This window comes from Adiantum capillus-veneris, chromosome 5 (genome assembly GCF_014529385.1).
Source record: "Adiantum capillus-veneris isolate H3 chromosome 5, ASM1452938v2, whole genome shotgun sequence".
Lineage (NCBI taxonomy): Eukaryota > Viridiplantae > Streptophyta > Polypodiopsida > Polypodiales > Pteridaceae > Adiantum > Adiantum capillus-veneris.
The window spans coordinates 12,153,607-12,168,741 of NC_140935.1; the positions used below are offsets into that span (position 1 = coordinate 12,153,607).

The 15,135-nt window shown below is 43.0% G+C and overlaps 1 protein-coding gene across 1 annotated transcript; it reads left to right on the forward strand.

The window, feature by feature from the left end:
• The first annotated feature begins 11,042 nt into the window (after positions 1-11,042).
• On the forward strand, positions 11,043-14,523 carry LOC147456881 (uncharacterized). The gene has a single exon (XM_086511986.1). It carries the CDS (start codon positions 11,180-11,182, stop codon positions 14,018-14,020), a length of 2,841 nt encoding a protein of 946 aa, XP_086368112.1. The 5' UTR covers positions 11,043-11,179; the 3' UTR covers positions 14,021-14,523.
• Positions 14,524-15,135: the final 612 nt, after the last annotated feature.

A 15,135-nucleotide genomic window follows, 5' to 3' on the forward strand; every position in this document is an offset into this window, starting at 1 on the left:
ATCTGGTAAGGCATCAAGAACAGTCTGCACAAGGGAACTGTCTGAAATGACTTCACCTGCAGAAATAAGCTGCTCATTGATATCCTTGACACTAGCAAGGAAAGTGTCCATATCATCCTCCTCATGCATAATCTTCGACTACAGCTCTTTACGCAACAAAGCAATTTTAGCCTCATTGCGGCTTGCATAAAGACCTGCTAGAATATCCCAAGCCTGTTTTGCAGATTTTGCTGAACGGATGTGAGGAACAATGGTGCGCTTCACAGACAACGCAATCAAGACAATAAGCCCACATAGGGTAGTTGTCCCCATCCAACCAGTCCTCAGCAGCAAACATCTTGAACACATCTGTATTGTTGTTGTCAGCCATGGTAAATGCTGCACCTGATGTGAAAACTGCCTGAAAATAGGAGAAATGGAGCGGGAACAACCTGTGCTATATAGCACAAACCGTAGAAGACTGTAAGGCACCTGTTATGTGAAGGGGATCGGGGAGCACCACAGACGGAGAGTGAGAGAGAGAGAAGTAGACACACACACGATGTGGGTGGGGAGACTCAAAGAGTGAGCAGCCCCCTATACACTTATGCTATGTATAAGGTATACAAGTCAGTGGGCACCCACACTCTAGGTGGCCGGGCAAGGCACATGTGTCTATACCCCAACAACCTCCCACTTAAAGGCGACTGTGCCTTTAAGCAAAATAACCTAGTCTAAAGACTACAAAAGGCGAGAGAAAACCTCTCTCAACCGATGCCCACTGGCTGGCTGTGATCATGTGCATCCGACTGTCCTGCTCCCGTGTAAGTCCATACACCACCAGACGTACCGCACACATACTGCAAGTATGTACACAATACCTGCATATCTCCCTCGTGCACTATGCCATCATCAGTCAAAAAACGACTGACAACCCCAACTGCAAATGCTCCCACTGCAGCTGCGATATCCGGTCTCAAGATCAACATCTCATACATGAGACTACCGAATGCCGATGCAATGCTAGCGGGCCCTGCTAGCTCTACGGAGCATGCATCAACATATATATCCTTGGCAATAGGCATATCTGACTGACAAAGCGTGTCAGCCACATGCATCTCCTGACTGTCCACAAAAGACGCATCAACCTGTCGTGCAACCTCAGAGTAAACCAGCTGCTCTAGATGTCTGCTGGAAGACATATCCTGCACAACTATATCCCCATGCTCACTGTCAAGCATAGAAAGGAATGATTGCATAATCTCTAACATCTCAGCCTCCTCTGCAATCATCCACTGCAAACATGACCACTCAATCTGTTGTGACTCACTAGAGCTCTCATGCTCTAACTCCGTATGCATAGACTCTTGCACAACGTCCTCCTGTCGTGACTCACTAGAGCAAGACCGCTCTACCTGTCTATCCTGCATAGAAGTATCTCGCACAACTGACTCTCTACTTTGCTCAGTCACTAGCAAAGCATGCATGTTTGACTTTGTCACCTCTCTGTGTGACTGCTCAAGTCGTGCCCCAACTGTGTGCACAACGATCTCACTACTCTGCACTCCATGCAAAGTACCCTGCAACCCACAAGCAAAACAGACTCGCCTGCTCTCTCGCTGTCTACCTGGCTGCGTGATCACATAGACAACACTGTCTCTCCCGTGATCCACATGCAATGGGTAACCTGTACCACTCCTGGCACCTCTTATAATCACTAGCGAACCCAAATGCATCACAAAATCTCGCTCTCGTAGCGAAATCTGACATCCACTATTCCGTAACTGTCTGACTGAGATCAAATCCCTTCTCAGATCTGGCACATAATGCACATGACGCAGGGTAAATCTCATACCACTTGGAAAGGACAAACATACGTCTCCTGTACCCTCAATGTCATACACAGCACCATCAGCCATGTGCACACAACCAAGTCTCCCACTAGAAAACGTGCTAAACCACTCACGATGCGATATGACATGGAAAGTAGCATCTGAATCTAGTAACCAATGTGAAGACAATGTGCAATCCGATATGCAATCCGTAGACATAAGATCGTCTGAAAACAAGCTACATGTAAATGTGACATCGCCGTCACAAGCATACTCAGTAACCACCGTACTGATCTCACTAGCATCTGTCATGCCTAAATCTGCATCACGCATATGTCGCCTCCGTTGTCTCAAACGCCTGAAACATCGACGCCTAATGTGCCCTCTATGTCCACAATGCCAACATTTCAAGTCTCTATGCCGTCAAGACTTGCGTGTGGGACTAATCTCTCCCATCGACATAGAAGTGGGACTAGACTCCCCTGTAGACATGGATATCGCGTACATAGCATGTAAACTCTGCCATAAAGCATGAGTTGTAGTCTCTCTCGAGACCTGCCAGTCAACAGACTCAACCAGATGCAAACGAATCGTAGACATTGCTAACTCATCAAGATCCTGCCAATCATCATCACGCATAGACTTGGGCTTTGCCGATAAACCACATAAGGGTTTATCCTGCCCCAAATCCGCCAATGCAACAAGCATATGCTCCTTCCAAGCAACAAAATCTGCACCATCAAACTGTGTCAGACCATATCTGACAAAATTTTGGCAGAGTCTCCTTTGTAACTGGAGCAAAATCTCAACAGTAAACCTCAAAGAGACAATAATACATGCCACGATGGCCAATCAGGGAATAAACTCGACCGGAATCACCTCACAAAGTCATACATATGATCATACCCGCTCTTGCCAGAGTACCACTCAAATAATCTTAGCCATAAACAAATACACAAATCCATATATGGCATACATAAACCGCCAAGACCATGGCAACATAGCTCACTCTCGCATGAGTGGCTCTCTGGACAAATGCATATCCAAAAACCTGTGTACACCTATGAATTTGCTGGTTGCTGCAGAAAATACTCCGTGTGTGTGAGATATACCAAAAACAGTGTTTTTGGGACCCGAAAGTGCACAAATAAACCTGCTGTTGTACCTGCTGTAATTCAAAGCATAATCTCAGCAAATAGACATCACCATCGTGTCCGGAGCGTGCCAAAACCCTGACCTAGACTCCTGGATCATGTAGATCTGACTCTGTATGACGAAGCTACGCAAAAAACTGTGTTTTAGAGCCCGAAAATGACAAAAACGAGCTGCACACAGTCTTGAACCTGCTCCTGCTCCACTCTGCGTGATGCAATGTCCTCTCAATGCAAGCTCCAATGCAAGAGCTTTGCCACAACAGCATCCAAGCACTCGAATGTCAAGCTCTCCTCCGCCGAGCACTTCTCTAACGAGCTCCACTGAGCTCAAAAGCTCCTCTCACCAAGGAAGCCGCAACCACCTCCTCGACCAAGCTTGACCACACCAAGCTCCTAAGCTCCAAAGACAATGCTCCTCAAGCTAAAATCGCTCTCCGTGAAACTCCGCGATCGAACTCCACCGTCGAGAGCGAGCGAGCTATCGCCTCCAAGCTCTCAAAGCCGTCGTGCTCTCCGCGGTCACCATAGCTCTGATACCAATTGAAGGGGATCGGGGAGCACCACAGACGGAGAGTGAGAGAGAGAGAAGTAGACACACACACGATGTGGGTGGGGATACTCAAAGAGTGAGCAGCCCCCTATACACTTATGCTATGTATAAGGTATACAAGTCAGTGGGCGCCCAGACTCTGGGCGGCCGGGCAAGGCACATGCGTCTATACCCCAACATTATGCAGAAAACAGCACTGACAGAAATTACACAAAATGACGAAATAGCCTGTGCAATACTGCCTGTAGTGGAAACGGAGGCTGAAATGATCCCAAATCAAAATTCTGAGTACCAAAGCTCACTGAAATCGGAGAAAGTGAGCAGGCTTGTGTTGGAGCAGCTGGCGACTAACCCCGGGAGGACGTGACCTGCTCTGATACCAATTGTTGAGATTAGGGTTGCAGAGAAACACACACTGCTTGGAGAAGACGAAGGAAGCTCAAGGCACACAATAGAGAGTGTATTACTTAGTGTGCAATGGAAAGATAGATAGCCCTAGAGTGATGGGCGTATATACAATGCATGGGGGAAAAAACCTTCTAAAGAGGGAAAAAATGCCCCGACGGTCCTAGTGTGTTCACGCACATCACTACCACATGTATATGGTAACAATCATGTGCGTTCAAGACATGTTTGTAAAACCCCTTATATGTGAATTTTATTAAGAATATAATGTACCCTATTCTTTTAAAATCTGTAGGTTTTTTTCAAATTTGAAAAAATAATACCCTTTTGTAAGTTTCAAGAACTTTAAATACCCTTATGTTGAACTCATGTGATAGGTTACATTTTTATTAGGTGACCTCCCCGGGATTTTGGTACCCATATCTGTCTATTACTTTTATAGTACTCCTATTCCTTCAAGCTCCATTGTGATGCTATCCATCCCATGTGTTTGTCTTTCTGTGTTGAATTCTTGTCTTTAATCCAAACTGGATAATTGACTTTGACTAAAATACTCAGAACAAACACTTGCTTGACTATCTTTTGCTTTCTTGAGTACTTCGGTTGAAATATCTTTGCTTTTCTGGGTGGCTCCTTAGAGGTTTCACTTGGGTCAGCAATTGACTTGAAGTTTTGAAAGCCTGACTTGCTAGAAGCATCTGATCCACGAGGGTTCTTTGATGTAGAGGCATATGATGTCACACCTTCTTTGCTAGTTGGTGGAAGTTCCACTTTGGCTTTACCTTTGTCTGCACGATTTATCTTTGTTTCTTGTGACTTCTGCAACTCTGAATCTAGCAGTAACGGTACCAGTAAATGTTGTTGGCTACCTCTTGGAAAAGAGAGTATTATCATTGTATCTTCTTTGTAGGCCGTGTGTTGGTCTAACCAACTGATTTCCAAGGATGACATCTGCAAGCATGTCCTTTGAAGACTTCACCTGAAACTTTACCTGCTCTTCATACTGTTGGATTGCTATCATGTTTGCATGGAGTAATCTCTAGAATGCTTTGAATGTGGTCTGCAACCATATTGTACTTTGCTTCGTTATCTAGTAGAGCATTACATCTGACACTTGCTCCTTTTGTACTGCTGAGAACTACAGCTATTATAATTGTTGGTTCTATTGAAGATTTCTATCCTATTTTTGCCATGGTCTCATCTTGATCTAACTGTGTCTCTATGGAGGGTGACTTGAGACTTTGTTTTCCAGTTAGAATTTCATCGGTTGATTCGACTGGCAATGACTGATTGATCTTTGGAATTCCTATTTCTTTTTGATTTTTTGCAACCTCGTTCTTCTTAAATTCTGGCTTTGGTGACATTCTCTGCTCTCGATAGCTATCTTGGTTGCTCTTTGCTCTGTTTAATCTGCACTTGCTATTACCTGATTTTCTTTAAGCTCTTCTGAAGTTCTGATTGATGGAGATGAATCATCTTCAATAAGATTTTCTTTGGCATTGGTCTCCATTTTATTTGTGCTCGAGGACTTTGTGCTGTCGTCCACGGGTGACCAGTCCTGATCTCCATTCTTTGTTGTCTTTGAAGAGTGCATCTTCATTGAACTCTATATCTCTAGGACCTTTTGGGCCAACGACATTCCCAATATGACGTTATCTAGTACATCCTTTGTTGCGATCACATAGAATTGAGCTTTGATGATCTGTGAACTTATTTCAATGGTGGTGGAGATGATTTCCCATCATTCTGTTCGTTTGTTTCATGATATTCTCACAAATTCAGGAGCATCTTCTAGCTGTGGTTGGCCACATCTTTTCCAAGTGCGAAATGACATGAGGTTCTTGTCTAAGTGAAAATCTAGCTTTACTTCACTTGACAGCTTTTCTTCGTTTTCACCAACAATGTTGCACTTGATCGTCTCAGGATCTTTTTCTGTTTTGAGTGCTTTTTGTTGTGGCAGCGTCCTTCGATTGAGCTTTATCTACAGTTTCTTTGCTTTGACCACCTGCTTCTATTGATGTCGACTCGTATGACTGTGATACTGTACTTTTTTTTTGCAATTTTTGAGCATTATCCTTCTGCATCTGAGTAACTTTTGATCTTAGAAGATCCACTGTACTTTCTGGAAGAATCTGTCTCTTTGGAGGAGATTTTGGTGGTGACCTTTGTGTAGCTTTCTGGATTTTAGCTCCCATTGACTTTGACTTTTCTATCACCTGTTCTGGCAGCTTAAGGCTTTGCATCATCTTCAGATAGTCTTTGACTTTAGTCGGCCATCCGTAGGAGTTTGTACAAGGTCTTGAACCTGTTGGTATTCGTTACCCTGTGCATCTTGATATGCATATGTGAGCTTGATCACATGTTACTATTTGAACACTATTGGATTTGTTGATTTTTTACTATGACTTGTGGAGATCAGCTGAAACTTTGTCCTTGATGATCTTCATAGAAGCATTTATCTGTAGACTCTGATGGAATCTAGGTCAATTGGAAACTTCCAACAACCATTCTTTCAATTGTTTCTGCTTTGAAGGAGTTTGTTGGCTAGAAGCCCTAGGGCTTCTCACTAGTGTAGCATTTCTTGGTACAAGAGCTGGTTTTGATGGATTTATAGCTCCCCCTTTCCTAGGGTGATTACTATAGCTTGCTTCATTGTAAGAGTTCAAAATTATTTGGCTCTGATTTAGTCTCACCTTTTGGGACTGTGAAGGTACACTTTGGGTAGCACTGTTGACATTTGGCATATGTAAACCTTCTGCATAGTTTCCTCTATATTTTCGTGAAACATGACAAATTATTCCCCAAGTCAAGCTGCAGAGAGCACTATCTTTGCCCTGATATTGTCTATTCCATGGGGAAGCGTTCTACATAGGGTTCTTCACTTGGCGAATGAAAATATTTGGGCCAGTGATCAGCAACCTGACATCACGGTTTGTAGGCTACTCAGTAGTGGAGCTGAAAAACAAAGTCACCGTATAGTTCCTGCAAGTGCCAAATAAAGAAAGAAAAATCAGATACCAAAAGGCACTCCATGCGCTTAAAGACCGCCTCGCTAGCCGTCAACCGGAAGATTACTTCAGCCCATAAAGTTGTGGCAAGGGACGGCACAGGCGAGGAGGGGGGGAATGTTAGCAGCAAGCTAACAGGGATACCACGAATACCAATTTTTGGAGCTCTCATTGTAAAACATTTATTATTTTTTATAAATCGAGAATATTGTAACTCTTATTTTTTGGATAAACCTTGTAATTGATGAGCTAGGGCTACAAGCTTCCAGATTGTATCAACCTGTCATTGCCTATCTTTAGTTAGAGCTCCTAGATCATTAGTTTTGACCACCAAAAACCTTGGCTAAGGTATAAAAGCCAATTTTTGTAAGTTATTGGATAATTAAATACAGTGTGAGCTAACGTTGCTCACCTCTCTCCTTCTCGCGCGTTCTACTCTCTCCCCGATTGTCACATTGCAATTGCGTTTGTTGCATTGCAACCGCATGTAAGAGCTCTACGCATTGACGTAAACACATCACATTAATTCGTAGCTTTTGGCGTTGTCGACCCGCGGCCTAATTTCATCATAAGTAGGAATTTACACTTCACAATAAAAAACTAAGCATAGGCGGGGTATTGGGACATCATTGCTAAGCATTTTGATGCATTCTGGGTCGAAAACTATGTCAAAAATCCATTGCTGTTAATAATCACGATTTTGGCACTTAACCTACAGTGGGGTTTGAGACCATAAGCATGTGTGCTTAGATCTTATAAACTTGTCTTAGAAGCTTTGTTACATTTGCATGTCATTTGATGCTGTAACGGATGTGATTTGTTTGTCGATGAGCAATTGACTTTTGGTGATTTCAGTCACTTGAGTGTAGCTTGAGTTAGATGCAGGTTGTTAGTTGTTTTCCGAGAGATTGACAACCTCTTGTAGCCTCTATGCACTAGTCGAGTCAGCTTCATCCCATGGATTGTCAATTTAATTGTGGTTCTCGCTAAAACTGCAATAAGATAGGATAGTGAGGTTAGACCGTCCCACAGAGTGTGTAGGGGACGGATAATTAAAGGAGCCGTTCATAATCAACAGATAATAATTAACTATTAAAATAAACTTTGAGAAAGATGACCAAATACAAATGCAAAAATAGGTACTAGATTTGTTATTGAAGTGTGTACAAAAGTGCTCTTATATAGAGCTACAAAGGACACACAATGTTGACACATAGGCTAGCATATGGTTGACACACACACCGGCTAACACATGGTTGACACACATTGTGTAACACATGGTTGTGCATATAGGCTGACACATGAAGAGTGGTTACACATGGGGATTGTTGCAAAACCCGCAATCCTTACAATCCTCCCCTTTGTGGGTTTTGGATACACAAAATAGCACTCACTCACAATTGCTTCCTCTCAAACAACAAATGAAGAAACATAAACTTGCATCCCCTTGACACATAGGGTGTAGGCACATAAGTTTCTCCTCACACATCAAGGTGTAGGTATATACAATCCTCCCCTGAAACACATGTAGAGTATGGAACATTAGATCCCCCGAACACAAGGTGATATATCACACATCCTTCCCTTACAAACACATAGAGGGTAGCATAGATACAGGGACGAGTGCTTCACAAAATAGGGAGCAAAAGTTTAAAAATTTATTGACCAAGCTATGTGCATAAGCTTTATTTTCTTGGTCGAGGTCATTTTCGCCAAATGCTTCCATAGGTATAGATACCGAAGTTGGTACATCAATGGGAGGTCGAGGATGCCACAATCATATCTCCTCTTGAATTGGTTGGTGCCGCGGGACTAATTCACCTCTTAAATTCTTGGACTTGTGTTTAATTGATTCAGGAAAATATTCTCGCTTCGATTTTGAAGTATTTCTAATGGTAGCCATTCAATTATCAGTGTTGATGTGAAACACCTCTTCATCTATAGTGAAGCTACTCTTCACAGAAAAACTCAAGCTTGCCTGCCGCCGCAAGGAGTCACACTTGGTGTCATGCAGGTAGTGATTTCGAGGCTTTGAGGAGCTAGCTCTGAATGGTTAACCTTTTGTAAGGTCTGTCTCCCGAGTGATTTGAACACACGGTGGCTCTTTGTGACTATTGTAGAATATTATGCGGGAGAAAGTAGTGACTGCTTGGAGCTCGGTGGGAACAAGGGCTTTGATGGATAATAAAAATAAAATAAAAATGACAAGTTTTCCATTATCTTTGCATATTTCAGAGGGTCATGGATGGCCTCATACGAGTAGTCAGCTTGTCTTTAACATGTACCTGAAACATCAGTTAGAACAAGGGTAAGTAAGCATGGATTGACTTTGTAACCCTAAAACCGGCAAAGTCAAAGGACCATAATAGCTGTGAGCAAGAATCTGACCTATAGTCTAAGATGGATCACCTAACACCAGACAACCTAAACAGGAATTATAGATAGTGGGTCTATCGAAGCCCTATAGACCAACAAAATTCTAAAGCTCGTGTCTTGGTCTTCCACGTTTTTGGGAGAACCTTGTGTTTAGGACATGTGTGTTGCTGTTTTTAGACTTATACTTATACACAAAAGAACATAACCGTTCAAAAGATAGTTGGCTTTAGACAAAGGACAAACATTAGAACAAAAATGACTGAATTTTTGATTCATTTTTGTACATTAAAGCGAGGATGAAGTATCATTCTAGTGTTTTGTACATGGGATAGTAAAGAGAAACTGATTCTAAAGTGAATGAGGCCAAGTTCATCCGTGACGGACAACAACTAAGCCAAAAAGATCCTAAGTAAAGATAAAATCCTCACCTACATCCATATAAAGAAGACAACAGATTCGTTAGCCTTGAATACGCCTCCAGTAAGCCACATATGAAAATGACATGTGTGTTTGTGTGTGGGAGGAAGAGACAATTGCATTTTTAATTTTCTACCTCCTTCCTTGCACACACCTGGAATCGGCCAAAAAAATTTGGTTTTTTTGTCCCAAGAACTCCCTTTATGACCCTCATTCATTGCTTTCCCCCTCAAAATAGTCTAAACATGATATTTAGTTATAGCGAGCAAGCTCTAACCTCAACGACAACATGACAATCCTCCCTACAAATTGGTTGCTAGTAAGTTCTTGCCTTGTGTGAAACTTAGTACAACGATGGTCAACAATTTTCACTAGCGAGTGATCAATGGTTGCCACCACCCCAACAACCAACGACGCCACAACACTATATAGGCCAATGTAGGGAGATCCCCCCAAATGGGTTTCTTGTCATGCGATACCAATAGGATGTTTCCCCTTCACTATATACACCTTGAATCCCAACCCTCAAAAATCTTACTTATGTTTCATCTATTGCCACATCACTTTCTTGAGTGCTCCCCCATTTCAACCTCCCACAACACACAAAAGTACTCATAAATGGTGAGTTTTAAACCATGATTGAGCCATTCTTTTTTTTTTTTTTCTGCAAAACTCACAATTGTGAGTGGATAGTATTAAGAACATCAGAAATATACACCAACCTCAAGCTCAGACGTTTATGAGTACTTTTGTGTGTTGGAACATCCGGCCAACAAGCCTAGAGATGCAACTTATCCAATTGGAAACATTCCTAACATAAATATCTTCCAGTCTACCACTTCTAGCCAAATCTGGCACATGCTCCCTCATCTTCAAGTTATTACGTAGAATCTTCTAGAGATTCCTCTATGCCAATGTCACCCTTTCGACATAAAATGTTCATCAATTTCGAACTCGAGCGATGAAGAGTTTCATCGAAATCTACGACAATCTACACAACTTGGCCAACCATGTGTTTGTGCCCTATGCGTTGAAGATTGGATACAAAAAAAAACGCACCAAACCTCATTCTCTCTTGCTTGTGTTATGTCTCTCTCACCCCCACCCACCTCTCAGCATCTTAGAAGATTCGTGATTTTCAAGGATTTTCTCAATCATACATGTCAAATAATAAGTGAATGGTCCCAAACCAAAGCGATTCATTGCGATGCAAAAGAGGGACTCGGGGAGTCGAGCTCTCAACGTCTAACGCTGTAGAGACTTGTCCGAAAATGAGAGACAGTGGACTCTTTCGAAAGAACTGTTTTGTCATTGTGTATCGCAGGGCCGGCATACGAAGATACGTCCGAGTCTTCTTTTGAGACAGCAAGCGCTTCACCCATGCCTTTCCCTCCTCCTACTCCTCTTCCTTCTCTGCCTCCTGCTATTCGCAGCAGATGAGGGTAGACTCCGAAAAAAATGCAATCTTTGCTCGGCCTTAAGTTTTTGACTTCGAAATCCAAGCGGAAGGAGCTTCCTCAGCTGCAGGCAAAGCCAGAAGAGAAAGCTTCAGTCTCCGGCAATGGCAAACAAAAAATTTCAGACAAGAGGAACTTAGAAGAAGGAGAAATTGAAGCGTTGGTTTACGCTTGTCCCTCGGATCCCCTTGAAACAATCACAGAGCTCTCTGAGGAGCGTGATCTTGACAGAAGATCAGCCGCAAACAAGAAAACGAAATCCTCCTCTCGTTCTAAAGTTAAGAAGGGTCCTACTCATACTCCTCTTACTCGGAAGAATTTTGCTGCTGTTAAAAATGTCTGGCAAGATGAGACCTTTACCAACAATGAAAGCCTCCCGGCTATGGACAGGGCTTACAAACATTTCAAGCGGCTGTACCCCGAGTACCTTGATACACTTACTGTTGATGAGATAAGGGCGACAGAGTACTCCTCCCTTGATGAAAGTGGCCATGTCTGTCTTGACTATAGTGGCTATGGCCTCTTCTCAAAATGGCAGGAGACATGGCAGAAGGTATCTGCATCTTTTGGGCTCTCTTATATCTCTATGAATTTGCCGACTCACGCTCTCTACGGGGGTGCAGATGAGGGTACTGCAGAGCATGACATCAAGAAAATGGTCTTGGAGTTTCTTAACATTCAAGAGAGTGAATATGCAATGGTTTTTACAGCGAGCCGTGGCTCTGCTTTCAAGCTCTTGGGAGAATCCTACCCTTTTCATCTCAATAAAAAGCTCCTAAGCGTGTACGATTATGAGAGCGATGCAATCACTCGTCTAGAAGAAGTTGCCAAGAAGAAGGGGGCAGAGATCATGAGTGCCCGTTTCAGGTGGCCTTCACAACGATTGTGGGCGACAGATCTCAAGAAGAAGTTATTTGAGAAGAAGAAGAACAAGCGGGAGCCAGGTAAGGGTCTCTTCGTTTTTCCTGTTCAATCACGAGTAACAGGTGCAAAGTATTCATATCAGTGGATGTCGCAAGCACAAGAGAATGGCTGGGATATTCTTCTTGATGCATCTGCGTTGGGGCCAAATGCAATGGGTTCTCTTGGGCTCTGTGTCTTTCGGCCAGATTTTATTGTGAGCTCCTTCTTTAAGGTATATGGATCAGACCCAACTGGCTTTGGTTGTCTGTTGATAAAGAGGTCTGCAATACAGAGATTGCAGAGTTCATCAGTAGCTAGAGGTGTGGGCATGGTGAGACTGGTTTCATTAACGTCGCTACCCAGGAGGCCACTCAAAGGAGGTGACGTTCGAGAGGTCGAGTTTGTGACTGCTGGCTCTTCGAGGTTTACAGAGAAGAGGCAAACGGACTTTTCGGGCCCATTGTTCAGCTTTCCAGACAGAGCCTGCATGGCTGGTGGTTATCCTTCTACAAGTGAAATGTTACTGCCCGCTTCTGGCAAGCAAGGAAGAATAGGGCCTGGTCAGTTCTCTACTAGTTTGCAATCAATGAGACATGGGATGAGTAGACAAGAAGGATCAAGTGCCGAATCAAGGATTGTGGAAAATAACTCCCCTGCATGTAGTCTTCCATCCAGAAAAATGGGGCATGCTCAGGTATGTACTAGCTTCAGTACCTCCCCATCAAAGCAACATGAGGTAAGGGGCCATGAATCTGTAAGTCCCAATTTCAGGATGCCTGCAAATGACTCCTCTACTTACGGTCGATTTGGAAGAATAGGCCACGGTGAGGTATCTACTAGCTCCAGCACCTCAACCTCAAAGCAACATATAGTGAGAGGGCATGAAGTTTCAAGTTCCAATTCCAGGATGTTGATAAATGACTCCCCTGCATACAGTGTCTCAAGTGAGCCTCAGCAGAAGAGATCAAGTGTTTTGGATGGAATAAAAGATATTCATCATTTGCATGAAACAGAACTAGAGTTAGTATACGACTCCCCCCAGAGACCTGATGCTGAAGAGGAGTATGAAATGTCATCTACTGAAAGCAGATCATCCACCGGTTTTGACAGTTCAAGAAGAAATGAGGGCCGATTAACTAGGTTTTTGCATCAGAGTCAGCCTTCTTATGTGTCGTCGTCTGCTATCATATCAGATGATCAGCAAGATGATCCATCATCTTTGGCATATAGTGAGGATATCTCATCTGCATTTTTCTTTGATGACGATGACTATGAAGACATAAGCATCCCTTCTAGTACTAAAGAAGAAGATGAAAGTCATGGCGACACATCCTTTGTAGAAAGGAAAGAACCTGAGATTGAATGCAGAGGTCTACACCATGCCCATAAGTTGGGTTTAATCGCGACAAACATAAGGTTGAGGTGCCTTATTAACTGGCTGATTGCTTCCATGTTGAAGTTGTATCATCCAGGATCGCCAACTTCACATCGTCTAGTACAAATTTATGGACCCAAGGTCGACTATGATAGGGGTGCTTCAGTTGCTTTTAATTTGACAGATTGGAAAGGGAACCTACTTCAACCCCTACTCGTGCAAAGGCTTGCAGATAGAAGCAACATATCACTCGGGGTTACGACTCTCAATCATATTCATCTGCCTAAAAATAGTGCAAAGTGGCCTAGCTATTTGGAACACATCAATTCAAACAGTGTGAGTAGAGGGCATACAGGTGAAGCTAGATTTGGTGATAAGTCTTCAAGCTTTGATGTTATCACTGTCGCACTTTGCTTCCTTTCAAACTTTGAAGACGTCTACAAGTTTTGGCGTTTCCTAGCCAACTTCTTGGATGCTGATTTTGTGTCGAAGGAGGTGTGGCGCTATCGGTCTTTGAATCAAGCGACCATTATGTTGGGTGTTGAAGAGCCTCGAAAGTCCTGACCCCAAAGCATACTCGTTTCTTCCTGGGCCCAAGTAGCAGGTGAAAGAGGCTTTTTTGACAATTGTGGTTTTTGAGCGTCCTATTGGTCTATAGTATGCACGCATGTTCATTTGTTACACAGTTGCATGTGTGGCCTGTGTATAGTTCTTTCATTTCCCTTTTCAAATAACTGCATTCCTCCATGGCTCCAACACATTAGGCTCTTATACGACAGTGCACGAAGGGATCAAAGTGTTGTATGAGGGTCAAGAGAGTGTAGTGCCTGGGAGGGAGAAGATTCTTTGGAGAGCACACCCGAGCTAGTACATTTCAGTGTGAACATCAATTGCAGCTTTCATGGAGGCCTTGTGCATTTGTACTCATATGTTTCCCTATACAAAACTGAAGAAAGCAGTGTGTAATGCATGGAATTGATTCCAGGTGAACAATTTTGTTGTTGGCTGTAGGAACACCTGGTCTGCAAAAACTATTGAATATGTCTCTAGACACACGACTTCAAATACTTGCAATTGTTTTATGTAGCTGTGAATGGTTTGATTTTGCATGTATGTTGCAGGGTTATACCAGCATTCTCCTGAAAGAGTCGTCTGTGGGTAAATACTGAAGTACCCTTAGATTTGCTTGGGAAGGGACACCTACATCATTCACATGAGGTGTTTACATTAGGAGGAGTCTTCCCCTTCAATTCTGAGTCTGACACCTCGTTTGTTGAGTGCGCTAGCTCAAGGATGGTCCTCTAGTAAGGGCATGGTCACGCAAAGCAAGGTTATCAGTAAGATGTTACTTATGCAACTATGCCAAAATTGGCATAGTTACAAAATGCCTTGAATAGTTGCATATACGATAATAACGGTGCATTGTCTGACCATCCATGAGGCAGAGTTATTTCAAATAGTAATTGATAACGATGCATCATGTGACCATTGGCTAATGCATCCTTCCGTTCTTCTTGAGCCAGGCCATAAATGCCTGCAATCTTTTTGCTTGAATCATAGATCTTTAATAAGGTTTTCTCATAAAACCTCCCTTGTAGTCCGTGCTTTAATTTTCAGATGCTGTCATGTGCATGCGGAGCCTCCCTAACATAGCCTCTTAAGTGCTAGAAATAGGAACA